This window comes from Humulus lupulus, chromosome 8, assembly GCF_963169125.1.
Source record: "Humulus lupulus chromosome 8, drHumLupu1.1, whole genome shotgun sequence".
Classification (NCBI taxonomy): Eukaryota; Viridiplantae; Streptophyta; class Magnoliopsida; order Rosales; family Cannabaceae; genus Humulus; species Humulus lupulus.
In genome coordinates, this window is record NC_084800.1 from 55,582,893 (window position 1) to 55,603,965 (window position 21,073).

The 21,073-nt window shown below is 40.4% G+C and overlaps 1 protein-coding gene across 1 annotated transcript; it reads left to right on the forward strand.

Moving 5' to 3' along the window:
- Positions 1 to 383: 383 nt before the first annotated feature.
- On the forward strand, positions 384 to 1,643 carry LOC133795425 (probable glucan endo-1,3-beta-glucosidase BG4). Its single transcript, XM_062232878.1, has 2 exons — positions 384 to 964; positions 1,172 to 1,643. The coding sequence occupies exons 1-2, from the start codon at positions 384 to 386 to the stop codon at positions 1,641 to 1,643; spliced, it is 1,053 nt and encodes a 350-aa protein (XP_062088862.1).
- Positions 1,644 to 21,073: the final 19,430 nt, after the last annotated feature.

Consider the following 21,073-nt stretch of genomic DNA (forward strand, 5'->3'; position numbering starts at 1 on the left):
TGATGTGTATTTAATTTTAAATATATATATTTTAAGTGGTAGTCCTATCACACTTTTAATAGAGAGAGATTAATAAAACATTATAGTATTTAAAATAGAGAAATGTTAAGGGGTATATTGTGCCCAACACCACAAGAATATAATATATCGTGTAATTCAATATAACCAACTATAGGATGTAACCTTATGTGGTGTTTAGCACCTTAATATCCTAAATAACAACATTCTATAAAAATATCCTGTGCAATTTGAATGCATACCATATACCCAAAATTTCACATGAACATTATGCTATAAATACACCATAAAACAAGCCCATTACCCACTCATTCCAAAACCCTACTCATATTCACTACTCTTTCTCAATAACCATAGTCAAAGCCATGGCGACAGTAGTACTACTATCGCAGCTACTTCTAGCCAAGACAGCACTACTTCTCTCCATCATAGTCATCATCTTCAACCAGTTCGGCGAGGCGAAAGACATTGATATCGGCGTAAACTATGGTATGCAAGGCAACAACCTGCCTCCGGCGGCGGATGTTATCAACCTTTACAAACAAAACGGCGTAACGAAACTCAGGCTCTTCGATCCCGTTCCGGCCGCACTCGAAGCCCTTAGAGGCAGCCAAATCGAGGTCACTCTCGATCTCCGGAACCAGGATCTCCCTATCTTCGCTTCCAGCCGCCCAGCCCTGGATCAATGGTTCGCCCAAAACGTCGAGCCCTACCTAAACGACATCCAATTCCCATATCTTGTCGTTGCAAACGAGGTTATCCCTGGCGACCTTGGTCGGTACGTTTTGCCCGTCATGGAGTCCTTACAAGATATTCTCAATAGTAAGAACCTTCACGGAATAAAAATCTCCACCACCATCCCCGGCTCCGCGTTGTCGACCTCTTATCCTCCGTCGCTCGGCCAATTCTCGCCCCAGGCGGCCGCGGATATAAAAGGTGTTCTGAGGTGAGCATATCGATATTCATATATACATTACGTACGTAAATAATATTGTGGCGCATATGGTCGAAAAATCAATTTGTTCCAGACTTGTACATGCCTACGCGTAAATAACTTAATAGTAATTACAATCACATATTCATATTCCAGGTATTAATAATAATTATATTTATACATATATAAACTAAGTTATTATATCATCATCTTCATCAGTTTCTTATCGCAACAAGGATCGCCGCTGATGATCAATGTGTACCCATACTTCGCTTACGCGTCGGACCCATTGAACGTTAGGCTGGACTACGCGCAGTTCACTGCGACAGACGTGGTGGTTCAGGACGGTCCCTATGGTTACCGCAACCTGTTCGACGCCATGGTCGACTCTTTCGTCGCCGCCATGGAGGTAGAAGGCGTGTCCGATGTCGACCTCGTAGTATCCGAGAGCGGTTGGCCATCGGCCGGGAACGGTCAGTATACGACGAATGATCTGGCGTCCACCTACAACACGAACTTCATCAAACATATCACGTCAGGAGTTGGGACCCCAAGACGGCCTAATAAGTACATGGAAGGCTTTGTTTTCGCCATGTTTAATGAGAATCTTAAGACTGAAGGGGTAGAGCAGAATTTTGGGCTATTTAATCCTGATATGTCCCCTGTTTATCCTGTTTTCGATAACCTCTAAATCAAATTATTATTATTATTATTTTGTTATTCTTTTAGTAGGATTATGTACAGAGATCATTATAAATTATAATGTCTCAATAAAAATTAAATGGATAATCTTTTTTTTTCTTCTTCTTGATATATATATTTAATTGTTGAGAATTTGAGAAAATATATAAGAACATTAAAAGATTAAGTATAATTAACTAACACCTTTGTTTATATATGTTTGTTATAATTATATAATGAACACAACAACAAACCAGAAAATAGAATATGATACTTATATATGATCGAGTGTGTTGCGTGGAGGAAGCGAGAGAAACCGGGTTGAAAGAATTTATTAATAAAAGGAATTTACTCTTTTGGTATTCTATATTTTTTTGTTGAAATTATCATTTTGTTACTTTTTGTTTTCAATAATACTCATATGATACTTGTATTTTAAATTATACATATTTAATACACTAGATTTTTTTATCAATATGATCAAACTGCCATCAGTTATATGTAATTAAGTAATTAAATTTAAATTTAGAACTTACATAATTGACAACAATTAAATTGGTAAAATTTTATTAATTAAATTTGAGTTTAGAGTACTAAATATGTACGATTTTATAATACAAGGTATTATTGAAAACAAAAGGTATCAAAATAATATTTTGCAAAAACACAGAGTACTAAATGATTACCTACCTATTAATAAATAACTATTTTGATGCGTGGAATTAATTAAGACATGATAAGAATTACCTTAACAATTTGGAATTAAAATAAATATCCAGCTCCACAAATATTTCCATTCGTGGGGGGATTAGTACTTATCTCTTTAAAAAATAGTCAAGTTTCTGTTCCAAACCACAATTTCCTGTCCCCAATTTTCATTTGGAAAAAAATCTGCCGTTCCTAATTACTGTCTCTTCTACGTCCTACTAATTATTTTAAAATAATTCATTTATTTATAGTATTAATACAATTAGGAAAATAGAAAATTGTAAATAATTTAAATATATATAAAATAAATAAATGAAATGTCTTAACACTACAAAAAAAAAAGATATACCGATAACACTATACCGAGAACACGTTCTCGGTAAAGATAATTTAGAACCGCGCCATATTTACGCGGTTTTTTCATTTTAGTTTCTGTACCGAGGACCCTATACCGAGAACATGTTCTCGATATAGGGTCTTTTTAATCTTCATCTTCCCCAAACAGAGAGCTCATTCTCTCTGAAACGGAAAAAAAAACCCTCCGTTTTCTCCGCCCCCTTTTTCATTTTTTCGGTGTTTCGGCCCCCAAAAGCTTTGGTTTTGGTCAAATCTTCCCTTCCAAAGAAGATTTAGGTAGCTATAAGGTCTATTAAGGTATACATTTATATATATTTCAGTTTTTTTTTTGTATAAATTTATCAATTTTTTTTCTTCTGTTTTGGTCTTCTTTAATGAGATTTTTGTTTGTTTATTTTCAGGTTTTGCATTGTTTACAAGCGGTTTTACAGGTATTTCGCATTTTCTTTGTAATTTTTTGGTTTTTTTTTTTATATTTTTTGCATAAATATATTTGGGGTTTTATGTATAATTTGTTTAATATTGTTAATATATTGTTATTTTTCATATTATATATATAATTTCTGATTATGTATTTTAAATAGGTAAGAATAATAATTAGTAATGAAAATTAGTTAAAAGTTTAGTGATATCTGTTGACGCCGTTTTTCGTCAACAGATAAAAGAAGAGAGCACGTAAACAATTAAAGACAATAGCTAAAACAAACAAACGAATCAGACACACGGTTTTTACGTGGTTCAGCAGTTAAATCTGCCTAGTCCACGAGTCTCTGTTATTAATCTCAGGATTATCTCTGAACAATTCTCTAGCATGAATTTTCCAGAGTTTTCTCTCAAGAATCAGAAATTCGGTCATTTACAATGGTGCATGACTTCTCTATTTATAGAGAAGGATGCAGAATACTATCCCACATATTTTGGGTAGTTACTCTTTTGTGAATAAAAATAAATGGCTTTAAATGCCAATAATCAGATATATAAGGAAACGTTCCCCAAAGATCAGGAAACGCATAACTGACTAAATAATATCCCACAATTCTTGGGGATTTACATCAATAAATGAGGATTACATCCCGTATCTACAATACCTGTAGATATTCAAAGTGATCATAGCGTATCTCCAAGGCTTCAGCATCTAAGGTTTCACGTCATTGTGCGAGCCACTGACATCTCCCGAGCTAACATTGCTTTCGAGATAGCATATCGAGCTCGAGATCCCTGCTCCGAGGTTGTTCCTGAAGATGAGGGGCTCTCAGAGCTATCTTTCGAGATCGAGATCATTTCGAGGTCACCATATTCGAGGTCTGTATCATACTTTGCAGGCTCCGATTTACAATCGTAGAGCATACCCTAACCCTTACGAGACCATTTAATGCAAACTCAGCTTTCGAGGTCATATTTGCTATGGCTCGAAATCTGGGTATAACAATATCCAATTTAGAGGAAATAATGTTGTGTAGTATTTTAGTAAAATACATATATAGTTTTAGGATTTAGTTAGTGTAATCATATGGATAAATAATTAATTTATTAGTATGAAAATTTATTAATTTAATAGTTTATTTTTTAGGTATATAATTTGACTTTTAGTTATAAAAATATGTTTGTATGAAAATATAATATTTGAGTGTTTGTTTTTTAGATTGGGTTAAATAATTTTAGTGTTAGATTATTAGATTTGGTTAATAAATTTTGATTATTAGAGTGAGTTTTGTTTATTTAATTTGAATTTTGTTGTTGTTATTAATTTTTTTATTCTTAGTGTTGATGAATATTGATGCTTTGTTTTTGTTGTTAATTTTTAGTAGAATTATGATATTTTAAATAGAGAATTGAATAATTAATAAAATTTAGAGTAATAATTATAAATTATATAGTCATTTACAATGTATTTGTATTGCTTTGTGTATGTTCTGCGACTGGATATTTTTTTATGTGTTATTTGCAGGTTTTTAAATTTTGGGATATATGAAAATACAGTCGTTATGCTGCCCAATTTTTTATAGAATTCAAAGTACTCAATAAAATTTCTAATTTAAGAAATAGTGAATTGATAAGTTGTATAATATATTTTTAATTATGATTAAATAAAATTAACAATAATATTATGCAACCAAATTTTAATAAAAATAAACATTAATCTTGAAATTTTATTTAAATAAGTAATAAATCTTAAAGTAATTATAACGATTTAAACAAATCTTAAAAATTTGTGTAAATTTATAAAACTATTCAATAAAGCATAAGTAAAATATGTTATTTAATAAATACTGAATTAATATGTAAAAATAAAATTAACAATTATATTATTAGGAAACCAATTTTAAACACAATGTTAATCATTATTAAAATTAAAATTAATATTTGAAGTTAGAAAAAATAAGTCAAATTTAAATAATTTTAATAATATTTACACTGAAATATATTATAGTTAGATATCATAAAACAACATAATTAACTTCAAAGAGCATAAGACATTAAAAAAAACATATTTAATTTTATTTTCTTTTTTCTTTGGTAATAAGAAATTATTACCAAAGATATGATAGTATTATTATCACCTAGTGATAATATTATATTTTTTTAGTGTTCATCACAAGAAGCCTTAGACCCGTTCAGAGAGTGTGAGTCATTGAAGACTCTTACATTTGCCTCTCTCTGAATTAGGACACATACACAAATTGATTGTAAGTTTGATGATTAGTGTTCCGTGCAGTGCTACATTCATACAATGTCGATCGACAAGAGCTGGATTAATTTGACAGATCGATTATCCGATGAGTATGAGGCTGGTGTGATGGATTTTCTCTAGAGAGCTTGGCAGTGCGTTGACTCAAGGGGATTGGTGAAATGTCCGTGTAGGAGGTGTGTCAACGTTGAATTTCAGACGATTGATGTATTAGAAAATCATCTCTTTGTAAATGGTTTTCTACGGAAATATACCAATTGACATTGGCATGGAGAGGATGAAATAATACCAATGAGGAAAGTGATAGATCAAAATGATGAAGATGAAATGATGGATGTTCTCAATGATCTTATGCAAAATGACAATGATGAATATGAAGAGAATGAGCGCGATCAAGAGATACCTACAACAAACTACAGGGGTGGGCAACATTATAACGATTTGTTTGCTGAGATCGAGGCTCCATTATTCCGGGTGTCAAAATTACACATCATTGAATTTCTTAGTGAAGTTAATGCATTTCAAAGTGTTGGGCAAAATTCCCAACAAAATGTTTGATGGAATGCTGGGGTTGTTACATGATGCATTTCCAGCCCCAAATAAGCTTCCAAAATCGCATTATGCAGTGAAAAGGTTGTTGTGGAAACTTAGATTGGGCTACAAGTCAATCCATGCTGCAAGCATGATTGCGCACTGTTTTGGAAAGAACATTCTGGAAAAAGCAAATGTCCTGTTTGTGGGGAGGGTCGATGGGTGGACAAGAACACCAAGGGAAAGAAAGTGCCTCATAAAGTGATGCGTTATTTTCCTTTAACCCCTAGGTTAATGCAAAAATATGCATCGAGGCACATTGCTCAACATATGAGATGGCATCACGAGCAACGTATAAAAGAAGATGGTGTATTGCGTCATCCTGCTGATGGGAAAGCTTGGAAGGACTTTGACCGAAATAATCCAACATTTGCAATGGAACCCAGGAATGTGCGGCTTGGATTGGCTGCAGATGGATTCAATCCCTTTGATAATATGAGTCTTTCTTATAGTATGTGGCCGGTTGTGTTGACGACATATAACTTGCCACCATGGTTGTGCATGAGAGAAATAACTAACTTCATGTTGAGCTTATTAATTCTGGGACCTCATTCGCCAGGAAAAGATTTTGATGTTTTCTTAAGACCATTGATTGATGAGTTAAAAGAATTATGGGTGACCGGTGTACAGACTCGAGATGCAGTCGATGGCCCACCACCACCCGATGATCCCGATGTTGGAGCACCGACTCAGTAGGAGTTATGTATGAATTTTATTACAATGGACTATTACATTATCATGTTTAAGACAACTCTTTATTTTGATTCAGCAAACATACTCTTATGTTTTTTTTATTTATATGTTTAATATAAGTGTTTTAATTTTATTCTATTTTTTATATTTAATTCAAATTAAATAAATAAATAAGGGAATAAATATTACAAATAAAAAAAAAAATTGGTTTAGTCTCTATCGAGGACATTGTCCTCGGTATATACCATTAAGATGACAAATTGGGGTTGGTTGTGCCGAGGACATTTTTCACTCTATACCGAGGACATTGTCCTCGGTACAACCTATACCGAGAACATCTTGATTGTCGTCGGTAGAAGTTTTGTTCTACCGACGCGGATTTACCGAGGACGTTATGCCAACGATATGGTCTCGGTATAGGCTATACCGAGAACATTTAAGCTTATACCGATGACATTTGTTCTCGGTATAGGCTTTGTTTTTTGTAGTGTAAAATAATTAGTGGGACATGGAGGAGACAGAAAATTTGGGTATAGGTGATTTTTTTTCCCCATAATTCGTTTTATCAATGAAAAAAGTAATCTTAATTCAATCCAATGTACTACAACAAATTACAATGTAGGCTTTCTCTCATACTTAGACAACCATTAAACAGAAAGAAAAAAAATGCTAAATATTAAAAAAAAAAAAAAAAGACCGAGTATTATAGAGGAAGACAAATGATATGGTTAAAGTTTAGAATAAGGCATAGCACAAAATCATTAAAAATATTTTAGTACTAAAATACAAAATTATTTTTAATATCCTTTATCATAAAAGGTTTAATCTTTGGGCACGGAGGTAGAAAATTAGTCCAAAGAGGCCAAACTGTAACAGAAAATTTAAGGGGGGCCAATATATAATTTTTTTTAAATTATAAAAATATAATAAAAAAATTTGGAAAAAAATATTCCCAAAATTAATTTATATGTTTTTTTTCATGTTCCTCGATTCATTTTGTAGGATTGTTCTTTTTTTTTTTTTTTTTTTTAATATGCTTATTGAAATTGTAATATATGGCATATTCTACTCCACTACCAACGAAGTCTTTGCTTTGCATTGCATAAGATAAGGATTATGAAATTTTTACTATTTTATAAAATTTAAGTTCATATCTTATTTGCTGTATTGAAATAAAGAATGGTATGAATTCATATGCTCTTAGCCAACAAGATATAGCGCTCAAATTATGAACCATATGTTATCGTGTAACTTTTGCAGGTCAAGAGAGGAAGCACTGTATATTCGGGAGCTTAGCCCCTAATGGGGGCGGGGACGGGAATGTTTTCCGGGGCCGGGGGCGGCACTCCCCGTCCCCGATTAGTTTCATGTATATATATATATATATATATATAGGCATTCTCTTCTCCATTTGTAATATACTTTTTTCTTTTTCTTTTTTTGGTGTTTTTGTTCTTTTTCAGTTTTCTTGATTTTGGTTAAATCCTTGTGAGTTAGTGTTTAGTTATTCTGATTGTTATCAATCTCATGGTCTATCACTGTAAAAGTTATGTTAGAAACAGGGGGCACAGTAACAGTGAAGATAATACATATATACGAACTTATTAGGAAGATAAACTATATTAATAAAATTACTGTTATGACTTGAGAAGTTTTTGATGTCAGGTGATAGTCGAAGAAAGAAGAAGAAGAAATGGAGATGGAGTCTGTGAGTAATCCCTGGTGTGGTTTAAAGAAAGAACTTATTATCTGCAATATATATACGTATATATATTTGATGGCAGAGATGAATGACTGCAATATATATATATATATATATATATATATATACTAGGTCATGTTTTTTAAAATTCTAAAAATATTTTCTATACTTTTAAAATTCCAATTACTACCTAAAAAAATAAATTTTCACATAAACTTATCTAATAAAAAAAATGATAATTATGTTTTTATTATTTTTAAATAAATATAATTTAATTATTTAAATTATCATAAAATATCTTAAAAAGATCATATTTTAATTTTTTTTTAAGTTTATGTTTGTTTTAGTTTTTAAATTTGTCAGTGGCAACAAAAGATTATACATGACAAGTTTAATATAATATTAAATTTAGATTTGATTAAATTTTATTTAAGTTGTAAAATATATAATTTTATTATTTTTAAATAATTATTAATGTAAAATATCTCAAAAATATCATATTTTAATTTGTTCAATTATTCATTTATTTAATTTTATTTAAGTTTAAGTCATGTTTACAATCTACCATTAAATATAAAAATATTCTGTTAAAGTTAAAAGAAAATAAATAAAAAATCATTAAAACTAAGAATTTCCGTTACCTACACACTTTTTATATAAAAAAGATGACTGATGTAAGAAGGGTGCCTAAACTTAAATCATTGATGTTATACCCAGATTTCGAGCCATAGTAAATATGACCTCGAAAGCTGAGTTCGCAACAAATGGTCTCGTGAGGATTAGAGTGATCTAGGATTGTAAGTCGAGCCTGCAAAGTATGATGTATGATCTCGAATGCGGTGATCTCGAAATGACCTCGATCTCGAAAGGTAGCTCCGAGAACACCTTCATCTTTAGGAACTTCGGAGCATGGTTCTTGAGCTCGATATCCCATCTCGAAAGAAACGTTAGCTCGGGAGATGTCAGTGGCTCGCACAATGACATGAGACCAGAAGTGCTGGAGCCTTGAAGATACGCTATAACCACCTTGAGTACCTACAAGTATAATAACTATGAGATGTAGCCCTCATTAATTGATGTAAATCCCCAAGAATTGGGGGATATTATTTAATACAGTTATACGCCCCCTGATCTTTGGGGAACGTTTCCTTTAATATTTGATTATTGGCATTTAAAACCATTTATTTGTATTCACAAAAGAGTAACTACCCAAAATATGTGGGATAGTATTCTGCATCCTTCTCTATAAATAGAGAAGGCATGCACCATTGTAAAGGACCGAAATTCTGATCCTTGAGAGAAAACTCTGGAGAATTCTTGCTAAAGAATTGTTCAGAGATAATCTTGAGGTTAATAACAGTGACTCGTGGACTAGGCAGATTTAACTGCTGAACCACGTAAAAAACCGTGTTTGATTCGTTTGTTTATTTTTGGCCATTGTCTTAAATTGTTTACGTGCTCTCTTCTTTTATCTGCTGACGAAAAACGGCGTCAACAGTTTGGTGCTTTCATTGAGAGCCTTAAGCATTCATCCCTGAGAGATTCATGGCTGCAAACAATCAGAACACTCCTGAATAAAATTACCCAAGGCGTCCTGGAAAACAGCCAATGGAGAACCCGGACGCTGATGAAAGGAGTGGGTCCTCCGATTCCCGGGGGCCACCTCCACAACCAAGGGATGAGGACATGTACTATAACCCTGAACGTTATGTCCCTATTGTGGAATTGGAGAATCGGCAGCTGAAACAGTTGTTGGCAGAAGCCAACAAACGTAACGAGGAGTTGACTAGGATAGCCGTAGAGGCGCAGGTGGCTCAGCCCCCGCCTCCGCGCGAAGACCAAGTCCCTCCTCCAAGGGACGTGCACGTTCCTCCCCGGAGGCCCCGTGGACGTCCACGAAAAAATGCTGCCACAAGGAGGCCGGCACAACCTCCAACACTAGCAGAGCCATCCGCCCCTTCTAGGCCTCAGAGGAGTACCCGGGCTCGGGTCCCGCCTAATACACCTGCGGAAGCACCTGCAGGAACTGAGAACAACCGAGCTCCTACCGAGGCTCGGACTCAGGTTCCTGGTAGTGCACCGAACGCAACTGGCCCATCTCGAGCAAATTCTGGGCCCTCTAGGCCGAAGCAAGGACGACAACCACCGTCACCTATACGGTTCCCTCCGTCTCCCATAAGATATCCTTCACCTCCCCGCAGAAACGCTCAACCTGGTCGAGAACAGGATCAAGGGCGTACAGGGGAAAGACAAGGAAACAAAGAGACGTTCCAGGGGCGGAGAGGCGCGCCATCTGAGAGGAGTCAGACGTCCCGATCTCGCACTGCGGAGACAAGGCGGCGTAGAAAGGATCCACCACGAAATGACCGATCAATGAGTTTCAGCAGTGATGAGTCCGGAGAAACTAGGTCCGTCAGTAAACACGACTGGGGTCGTAAAAATACGGGAAATCACAAAAGCCATCCTGACCTGCGAAATCATCTGAATCAGAGCAGGGGGAAAGGAGATCAGATAAATCCGGATCTAAGGAATCATCTGAATGGGCGTAGAGATCCCCCACGAAGACGCGAGCCTGGGATCGCGATTAATGACTATCAATTCCAGACACCCCCTAAGGACCCAGTCCAAGAAAGGATTTATCAGCTCGAAAAAGCCTTTAGGCTTTTGAAGAATGAACGAGGGAACGGTCGATACGAGGACTCTGATGAGGAGCTCGAGCCGTTTGCTCCCAATATTTCTAACACTCAGTTTCCTCAAGGGTTCCGGATTCCTCACGTCCCAGCGTTTGAAGGAAAAACCGACCCATGTAGCCACCTGAGTACATTCAACACTATCATGAGAGCTAGTAACGTGGGCTACGAGCTCAGATGCATGTTGTTTCCAACGTCGTTAGCCGGACTTGCCAAGAGTTGGTTCGAGAAGTACAAGAGACACTCGATAACCTCATGGGATCAGTTGTCTAGGGACTTCAAGAAGCAGTTCCGGGCTATGATGGGAGTCAGACCAGAGGCATCCACTTTGACCAACATCCGACAACAGCGGGGCGAAACACTGAAAAGCTATCTAACAAGATTTAATCTTTAGGTCGCCCGAGCTCGAGATGTGGATGACAGTGGGCACCTAATGGCTATCCGAGCTGGTGTTTTACCCGGGAGTGCCCTTTGGGATGACATGCAAGGGAAACCGGTGAGGTCGATAACCGAGTTTAACAGACGGGCGCAGAGATTTGTCAATGTAGAGGAGGCGAGGTCCACGCTCAAGGCGACCTCGCAGACCGAAACTACAACGATAAACATTAACTCCGCCTCAACCTCGGCTGACCCAGGCAGCTCCACAGCCTACCTCGGAGAATCCCTACAAGAGGAAAAAGAGCGAGGGAAATAACCCCGAGGCTGATGGAGGAAAGAAGAAAAAAGGAGAAAGGTATTTCTCCGTATATAAAGTGCACACCGAGCTCAACGAGTCTCGGGAAAACATATACCTGGCTAATGAAAACCAGGTCCCCTTCAGGCGTCCGGACCCTATGAGGAATCAAAAGTCCAAGAGGGATTCCAACAAGTATTGTCAGTTTCATAGAGACACCGGACACACAACTGATGAGTGCCGACAGCTGAAGGACGAGATCGAAGGGTTGATCTCGAGAGGTTATTTCCGGCAGTATGTCAAAAACCAGAATACTGGACAGGCTACTGCCAGCCAGAGAGTAGCCGCGCTTCCGGCAGCACAGAATAATAACTCCCGATCTCGGGATGAAGACAGGCCTCTGCCGATAGATGGAGAGGACGTAATAACCATCTCGGGAGGTCCTCATCTCGCAGGAGGGGGCAGAAATGCTCAAAAGCGATATGTGAATGAGTTGAAGACAGGGGACGGGTCTCCTTATGAACCCGAACCAAGGGCACCAAAAAGCCAAAGGGTTGAAACTCAGCCTATAACCTTCACCGAGGAGGATGCCTCCCATGTCCAGTTCCCTCATCATGATCCACTTGTCATCACCCTACAGCTTGCCAACAAAAGAGTGCGCCGAGTTCTCATAGACAATGGGAGCTCAGTTAACATTCTTTATAAAGCAACACTAGAAAAAATAGGACTCTCCCTTCGCGACCTGAAGGCTTGTGCAACCACGTTGTACGGCTTTTCTGGAGAAGGAACCGCCTGTATGGGGTCCATCGAACTCCCTGTGACCTTGGGAGACTATCCAGTCTCGGTGACCAAGATGATGGAGTTCGTGGTAGTAGAGTTACCATCTGCCTACAATGTATTGCTCGGGAGACCCGCCCTGGTCGGGCTGGGGGCAGTTTCATCTGTAAGGCATCTAGCCCTTAAGTTCCCAACTCCAAGCGGAGTCGGAACATTGAAAGGAGATCAATTGGCAGGAAGGGAGTGCTACAGCATTTCCTTAAGGGGAAAGAAACAAACGAGCGCGCAAGCACTCGTTGTCATACAGAATAAAGATGGGACAGTTTTAGAAATTGATGAAGAGATCGATCCGAGGATTGAGGAGAAGGTTGACCTCCAACCTTTGGAAGAGCTCGAAGAGGTTCAGCTCGAGGAAGCTGACCCCTCAAAGAAAGTGAAGGTCGGGAAACACCTCCAAGACGAATCAAAATAGCAATTAATTTGCTTTCTGAAGAAAAACCAGGATGTCTTCGCGTGGTCACACTCTGACATGGTGGGAATAAGCCCTAATATAGCGAGCCACGCATTGAATATAGACAAAAGCTTTCCCCCGAAGCAGCAAAAGCGAAGGCAGCTGGATGAAGACAGAAAGAAAGCACTAAAGGAGGAGGTGGACAGGCTGAAAGCAAATAATTTCATAAGGGACGCTTTTTACCCGGACTGGGTGGCCAATCCAGTGTTAGTCCCGAAACCCAATGGGACGTGGAGAACGTGCATTGACTACTCAGACCTCAACAAGGCCTGCCCGAAAGACTGTTTTCCCCTGCCGAGAATTGACCAGCTCGTAGACGCCACGGCGGGGCATGGTTTGATGTCGTTCATGGATGCCTATTCTGGATATAACCAGATTCCCATGCATGCCCCCGACCAAAAGCATACGAGCTTCATCACCGATAAAGGGCTCTACTGCTACAATGTCATGCCATTCGGACTCAAGAATGCCGGAGCCACGTACCAGCGGCTCGTAAACATGATGTTCTCAGAGCAAATAGGGAACAACATGGAAGTTTATGTTGATGACATGCTTGTAAAGTATCAACTTAACAAGAACCATGTTGATGACCTCGAAGAGTGCTTTGGCGTGCTCAGAAAATACAACATGAAGTTGAATCCTCAGAAGTGCACTTTTGGGGTGTCTTCAGGGAAATTTCTGGGTTTCATTGTCAACTCTCGTGGAATCGAGGCTAATCCCGATAAAATAAAGGCCCTGATCGATATGCCTTCACCTCGGAAGCATAAAGATGTTCAAAGCTTGACTGGCAGGATGGCAGCTCTGAGCAGGTTCATTTCGAAGTCAACGGACCGCGGTCTCCCATTCTTCAACTTATTGAAAGGAAGTAAGAAGTTCGAATGGACAGATGAGTGCGAACTAGCCTTTCAGGAGCTCAAAAGGCACTTAGCCGAACCACCCATCCTATCGAAGCCTGAGACGGGAGAAGTACTGTTCCTATACCTCTCAACAACTGAACACGCGATAAGCGCGGTGCTAGTTCGAGAAGAAGAGAGAATACAGAAAACCCGTCTACTACATCAGTAAAAGATTACTGGGGGTAGAGTCAAGATATCCACTGATGGAGAAGCTCGCCCTCAGCCTAATCCACTCATCTTGCAAGCTCCGCCCTTACTTTCAAGCGCATCCTATCCATGTACTAACAGATCAACCACTAAGGCAAGTCTTGTCCAAACCAGAGGCGTCTGGTCGACTCCTTAAATGGGCTGTTGAGCTCGGACAGTTCGAGATCACCTACCATCCGAGAACAACCATTAAGGCACAAGCGTTGGCGGATTTTATAGTGGAGTGCACCGGTACAGCCGACGACGAGGTAACAACCACGGCCCACGAGCTGTGGAAACTTTACGTCGACGGGTCGTCAAATGAAAATGGAGCGGGGGCAGGAGTTATTCTGATCACTCCTGCAGGGAGCAAATTTCACTCTGCTTTAAGGTTCGGCTTTAAAGCATCTAATAATGAAGCTGAGTATGAGGCTTTACTTGCGGGACTTCGAATAGCAAAAGAGCTCAAGGCCAAAGCTATACATTGTTACAGCGACTCCCAGCTCGTGGTAAATCAAATCTTGGGAGACTACCAGGCTCGTGGCACAAAAATGGCAGCTTATCTGGAGAAGGCAAAATCCGCATTGGAGTTTTTCGAGTTTTATACGATCGAACAGGTTCCCCGAGAACAAAACTCAAATGCAGATGCCTTAGCTCGGCTCGCCACTTCCGCCGAAAATGAGGAGCTGAATGTTGTACCCGTAGAACACCTGTCAGCACCCAGCATTACTGAGCCAGACGAGGAAGATGTGTGTATGATCGAGACAGAGCCGACCTGGATGAGCCCGATCGTTGAGTACCTCGAAAATGGAATTCTTCCAAAAGATCGAAATCAGGCTCGGAAACTAATGTATCAACTTCCTCGTTACACCATCCTGGACGGAAGGCTATACAGAAGAGGGTATTCCATGCCATTGCTCAGATGTGTGACTCCCCCCGAGGCAAAGAAGATTATTGAAGAAATTCATGATGGGTTCTGCGAAGACCATACCGGGGGGCATAGCCTATCCAAGAAGGTTATACGCCAAGGATATTTCTGGCCAACCATTAAAACGGACTCTTTCGAGTACGTGAAAAAGTGCGACAAATGCCAGAGATTCGCCACGATACCCCGAGCTCCACCTTCCGAACTGACCATGTTGACATCCCCATGGCCTTTTGCGGTGTGGGGGATCGACCTCATAGGCTCGCTCCCAACTGGAAAAGGAGGAGTAAAGTATGCTGTGGTCGCGGTCGATTACTTCACAAAATGGACGGAGGCTGAACCATTGGCGACCATAACTTCGAAGAAGATCCTAGATTTCGTGATAAAGAACATCGTATGCTGATATGGAGTGCCAAGAAAGATTGTGTCTGACAACGGAACCCAGTTTGATTGCGACTTATTTACGAACTTTTGTAACAAGAACAGTATAATAAAGAGTTTTTCGTCAGTAGCTCACCCTCAGGCGAATGGTCAGGTCGAAGCCGTTAATAAAACTCTCAAAAGTTCTTTGAAGAAAAAGTTGGAAGAAGCAAAGGGACGTTGGCCCGAGGAGTTACCCCAAGTCCTTTGGGGATATAGAACTACAGCTCGGACATCGACGGGACATACCCTGTTCTCTCTAGCGTACGGCTGCGAGGCAATGCTGCCCATTGAGGTCGAAATTCCAACGATTCGAACTCAGATTTACGACCAGAGTTCCAATCATACTCAGCTCGAAGAAACCCTAGACTTGATCGAAGAAAAAAGGGAGGAGGCTCAGCTGAGAAATGCTGCTTACCAGCAACGAACCACAAGATATTTCAATAAAAGGGTTCGAGATCGAAAGTTCGGAATAGGAGATCTGGTATTGAGACGCGTATTCTTAGCAACTCGAGATCCAGCAGTAGGAGTACTCGGGCCAAACTGGGAAGGACCATACCAGATAGAATCAATCATCCGCCCTGGCGTATACAAACTTGCGAGATTAGATGGGAGCCTCCTACCACGAGCATGGAATGGCGAACACCTTAGACCTTATTATCAATAGTATAGGAAAAGTGTTGCCTGTAACCATGATTTTCTATCTATGTTTCTTTGTGTTTGAATAACATGTCTACTTTGTTCCGCATGTAATTAATTTTTTATTTTTACAATCTCTCTTAAGTTAATAACCTATGGTCACACTCATAGGATATTAAGGGGGCATCATTGGTATACATACCACCAGCTTAAAAAATAAAAAATAAAACATACTAAGTGTTTGGATATAACCAAATACGCGAGCGTAGATAGTTCGGACTTAACCGAGTTATCAAAAACATACTAAGTGTTTGGATATAACCAAATACGCGATACGCGAGCTTAGATAGTTCGGACTTAACCGAGTTATCAAAAACATACTAAGTGTTTGGATATAACCAAATACGCGAGCGTAGATAGTTCGGACTTAACCGAGTTATCAAAAACGTACAAAGTATTTGGACATAACCAAGTACGCGATCTTAGATAGTTCGGACATAACCGAATTATCAAAAATATAAAGTATTTGGACATAACCAAGTACGCGATCCTAGATAGTTCGGACATAACCGAACCATCAAAAACATAAAGTATTTGGACATGACCAAATACGCGAGCTTAGATAGTTCGGACATAACCGAACCATAAAAAAAAACCTAAAATATTTGGAGTTAACCAGATGTGCAAACAACAGATTTGGAACAAACCAGCCAAATTATCGATCAATGATAAATGGGAGCTTAGACCTATTGCGAAATATGTCGAAATCGAGGCTGGAATATCTTAGAAAAATAGTTTCGAACTCATAACCTCGGAGCCAAGATACTGAGGATGAGGAAAAGTGACAGAGATATAACCAAATCATGCATATTACATGCCATATAAGTACTTTTCAGTTCATGGTTAAAGTAATGTCCGACCTTGATAAATAACGAGGTTGGAAGCGGATAATTCGAATAAACTATGCATGAATGCATCGAATTTCGAGCCTAAATCTAAACTATGTTTGTATGAATTAAATAAACATAACTCATCAATGCAAGAAAAATGCAAAATATTTCGAGCCAAGAAATGTAAAGCATATAAAGGAAAAATGCAAAATATTTCGAGCCAAGAAATGTAAGGCATATAAAAGTTAAAGAAATTGTGTCAGCCCTGTGGGCACAAATTTAAATAGTTACAAGAATGAGGGGACGCAGCCCCGATAACTGATCTCTCCGGGATCGGATTTAAGGAAGAGGAGTATCCTTGGCCTTCTCAGCATCAATATCACCAGACCCTCCAGGACGAATAGCATGACTATCCTGCTGGGCCACCTCTCGAGCAGCTGTACTTGCCAAAAGACGGGCATTCCAGCTCAACATATGTGGCTTCGAGAGGACCCAGGAAGCTGGTATCAAGATCGGCATTGTCGGCCCAAAGTTTGTACATGGCCTGGTCGACCGCTTTCTCCCTCTGCTCCTTAGACTCATTCAGGAGGCGGGTCTTCTCGCTCTCCGTGAAATCGATGGTGGCAGAATTCTCCTCTTCGAGCTTGGCTTTGGCCTTCTCGAGCTCAGCGTTTGACTTTTCAAGCTCCTCGAGACGGGTCTTCAATTTTTCAATTTCAGACTTCGAGTCTTTGAGCTCGTCAACCATCTTCAGCTCGAGATCCTTCGACTTTTGGGCCAGAGATAAGCTCGTTTGCACCTCGTTGGTCAGCTTGTAGTTGAGTTGCGCTGAAACAACAAGGGCCTGAAACACAAAGAATGAATCAGAATTATAATCAGAGACGTAAATACTCTAAGACATAAATACTCTAAGCAGAATTGAGAAGGCTACCGCGGCGGAGAGTTCGATACTCTTCTCATAAAGAGTGTTGCAGTCCGAGGCCTTGCGCACGAGGTCCCAGTGGTCGGCACCAAATCCAGAAAAGCTCTGACCCACCCGAGAAAGGACGTCCGAGCTGAGAAGCGCCCCTTCTGCCCCAGCGGCGCCATCAAGTACATATTCCTCAGTATGAGTTCGGGCCGTTGGCAGCTGAACCGTTGAGGTAGAAGGTTTCTTCGGAGGCCGAGCAACTATTAACCGGGTCTCGGTGGGAAGCTGCGAGATGGATGTAGTAGAGCCTGACCCATCGACCTGGGCAGTCGGCTCCTTGGAGGTGTCCGCAGTGATCTGGGCCGTGGGAGTCGTCTCGTGACGTTTAGGCACCTTGGACTGTCGGTTGGGCCTCTTTGGTATCCTCGGGCGTTTGCTCTTCTGGGCGCCAGCTCCCCCATCACTAAAGAGCACGGCGTCGAGGTCGGGATTCATGGCACCTGCATAATGACTGAGTTAAACAATGATAATAACTTTGGGAAAAGAGGTAAACCAGTTGAAGAAAAAACCTAACTGGGATTCTTCCCCGAGCTCGAGCTTGGGGACCATGAAATTCCCCCGTCTTCAGAAGAGGCGGGGGGAGTGCCTTCCCTATAAGTTGGTGACAACCTCGAGAGGTCCCTATAGACATTGGTCCCATACTGCACCGCTATCCCATTCCACACCTCGTCCGTGGTGTACATGGTATCATATTTCCCGAGCCCACTATCAAACCTATGGACACAGTCATCTACCCAACTCCATATGTAGAAGTGGTATCTATCCTGTGGGCATGAGACTAGTCTATTGGGCCTGTGTTTTAACAGAGTGGGGTACCACATTCGCGAAGTAGGAAGGGTTTTACCTCCTCCGGAGTCCGAGCTCGAAGCTTCGTCATTGGCCTCATTTCCCGACCGCGGACTTCTCGAGCGAATTGGGAGAGATGTTTTCCTTTCTCTCCTCAGAGGAAGGATGCCTGTGGGCAGTGGCATTTCCTCCCAGCGTTCATATTTTTTACTGGACCAGTCAGAGGTTGACTGGCCCTGTCCCAACAACCCACAAGATCGCAGCTTGTCCTCATGTAGCAGAAATGAGAGAGATCTCCTGCCGTAAGGGAGTCGGAGCAGGCTCTCTCTGTGCTCCTTCATTGTCTCGTTAGGGGTGGGACGCTGAAAGTTAGCTGAAAGGTGAGATACACTTCAACTAAACATGGATTCAAGGGCTAAAAATTTGAGCTCAAAAATAGAAAGTAACGAGAATACTTACGAATCCGCCTAAACGAACGATGACGAGACGGGGACAGGCCGTCTGTCCAGAAGAAAGCCTTCTTGAAGTCAGGAGGGTGGTTCGGAAGATCTTCAAAGATCTTTGTCTCTTTGGGGTAGCTCGAAAGATAGTAGAAACCATCTCCTCCCCGAGCTCGGGAGGGATTACTCTTCAAACAAAAGAGATATAAAATCTCTTGGGGTGAAGGTCCTATCCACCCCAGCTCGTGGAATAAGGACCTCAGGGCAGACAGCACCCTGTATGAGTTGGTGTTGAGTTGGAATGGAGCCAACCCAACGAAATCGATGAAGTCTCTGAAAAAGGACTTCAGGGGCAGCAAAGCTCCTGCCCTTATATGTTCCTGGCTCCAGGCCGCGTATTTCACACTGGAATCGTGGCCCCCAGGAGCGAAACAGCTCCGTTCATGCCTTGTCGGAGCTCGACACTTCAGTGTGTCCAACGAGCTAAGGCCATGGATGGCCAAGATATCAGTTATTTGGTCGGAGGTGGTAACCGAGCTCTAATAGAATTCGGCTTCAAACATCTCCCTCCTAGGCTGCGAAGACGAAGGCTCCGCCAATAAGGAAAACTGGAGTTCCCCCGGGTGGTATGCTACCGTGACTTTTAATGCAGGGTCGAGAGGAACTGGCCTAGGTCCTGGGTTAGGCTCCGGATAGATGGCTTCCCGAAGAACCCTTCTCTTCTTTTCAATGACCTCGTCTATCTGGCGACGATAGTGGGCTCGAATGTCGTCTTGCTCGCGTGCGATCTCGTATTCTTTAATCCGACGCTGGTTCCGGGCAAAGATCGATTCCGGGCTCGGAGATTTGGGCTCGTAAGGAATTGCTCGTAATGACCCCCACCGTCTTTCCGGATTCTGTGACATCTAACGAGAAAGAAAAAATGGTGAGGGCCATGCATGCAAGAATCACGAGCTCGATGGATGAGCTCGGAGATTTAAGGAAAAGAAACTAAGAATTAAGACCCTTACTAAAGAGTCAGAGCGTGTGTTCCACAGGAAAGGAAAAGGAGCGTGGATGATTTTTTTTTTTTTTGAAAGTCCCGAAATTCAAGGGAAAGGAGAGTGGCGGTTAGCCAGGAAAAGCGTTTTTGGGTTTCGTGTATTTGTCAAAGCCCATATTTTTATCCGAAAGCTTAATGTACAAGAAACGCTGCCTAAGAATTTCAAAACCCAGAAAATAGGAACCACATTCAAACGTCGAAACTGGGTATAAACCAGAGACGAACATCCAGAGTGAATATCCAGAAAGCCTAAAAACCTATCGGTTCAAAACCTCCTATCGCATCATGCTAAGAACGTAAACTAACATACACAGCAAACACAGTATAAGAAGAACAACAAAAATGGCGTACTTACACAGTGATGGTGATTGCAGCGAAATCATCGAGTGAAGAAGAGGTTGCAAGAAAGAACTCACTGACTCGTACAAACCAAGATTCCTTTGTTTCTTCGGCCTAGAAAACTTGCACTGAGTGTAAACTGTGGAAAGAAGTTTAGGGAGTGTTTTTCTTTTTTCTGGCTTGTGATGAACAAATGTGAAGAGGACGAAGAGGGAGTCTTGTATATAGGTGGGAAAACTAAATTAATCAGGAGCGTTGATTAAATTCCTCAACAGATCGAATGGATGGGAATCGGTGACAAGATGGCGCCGAAAAGTGGTCAGACGAACGATCGTGGGCGTGTTCCCAAGGTACTCAAGTACCAAAAGTGAGCAATACCCATCTGGCACGTGTCCATTTTCAAGAGTGTGACGGTATGGTTCCCAAAAAGAGTAGTTCAAAAGTTTCCTTTTCTTAGGATTCGAACAAATACTTTTGAGGGGGCAAAATGTTATACCCAGATTTCGAGCCATAGTA

Bases quoted from the DNA above. Each gene is read 5' to 3' on its own strand.
- LOC133795425 (XM_062232878.1), top strand. From the start codon at position 384: ATGGCGACAGTAGTACTACTATCGCAGCTACTTCTAGCCAAGACAGCA. The intron at 965-1,171 runs GTGAGCATATCG...CATCTTCATCAG, and splicing joins GATATAAAAGGTGTTCTGAG to TTTCTTATCGCAACAAGGAT.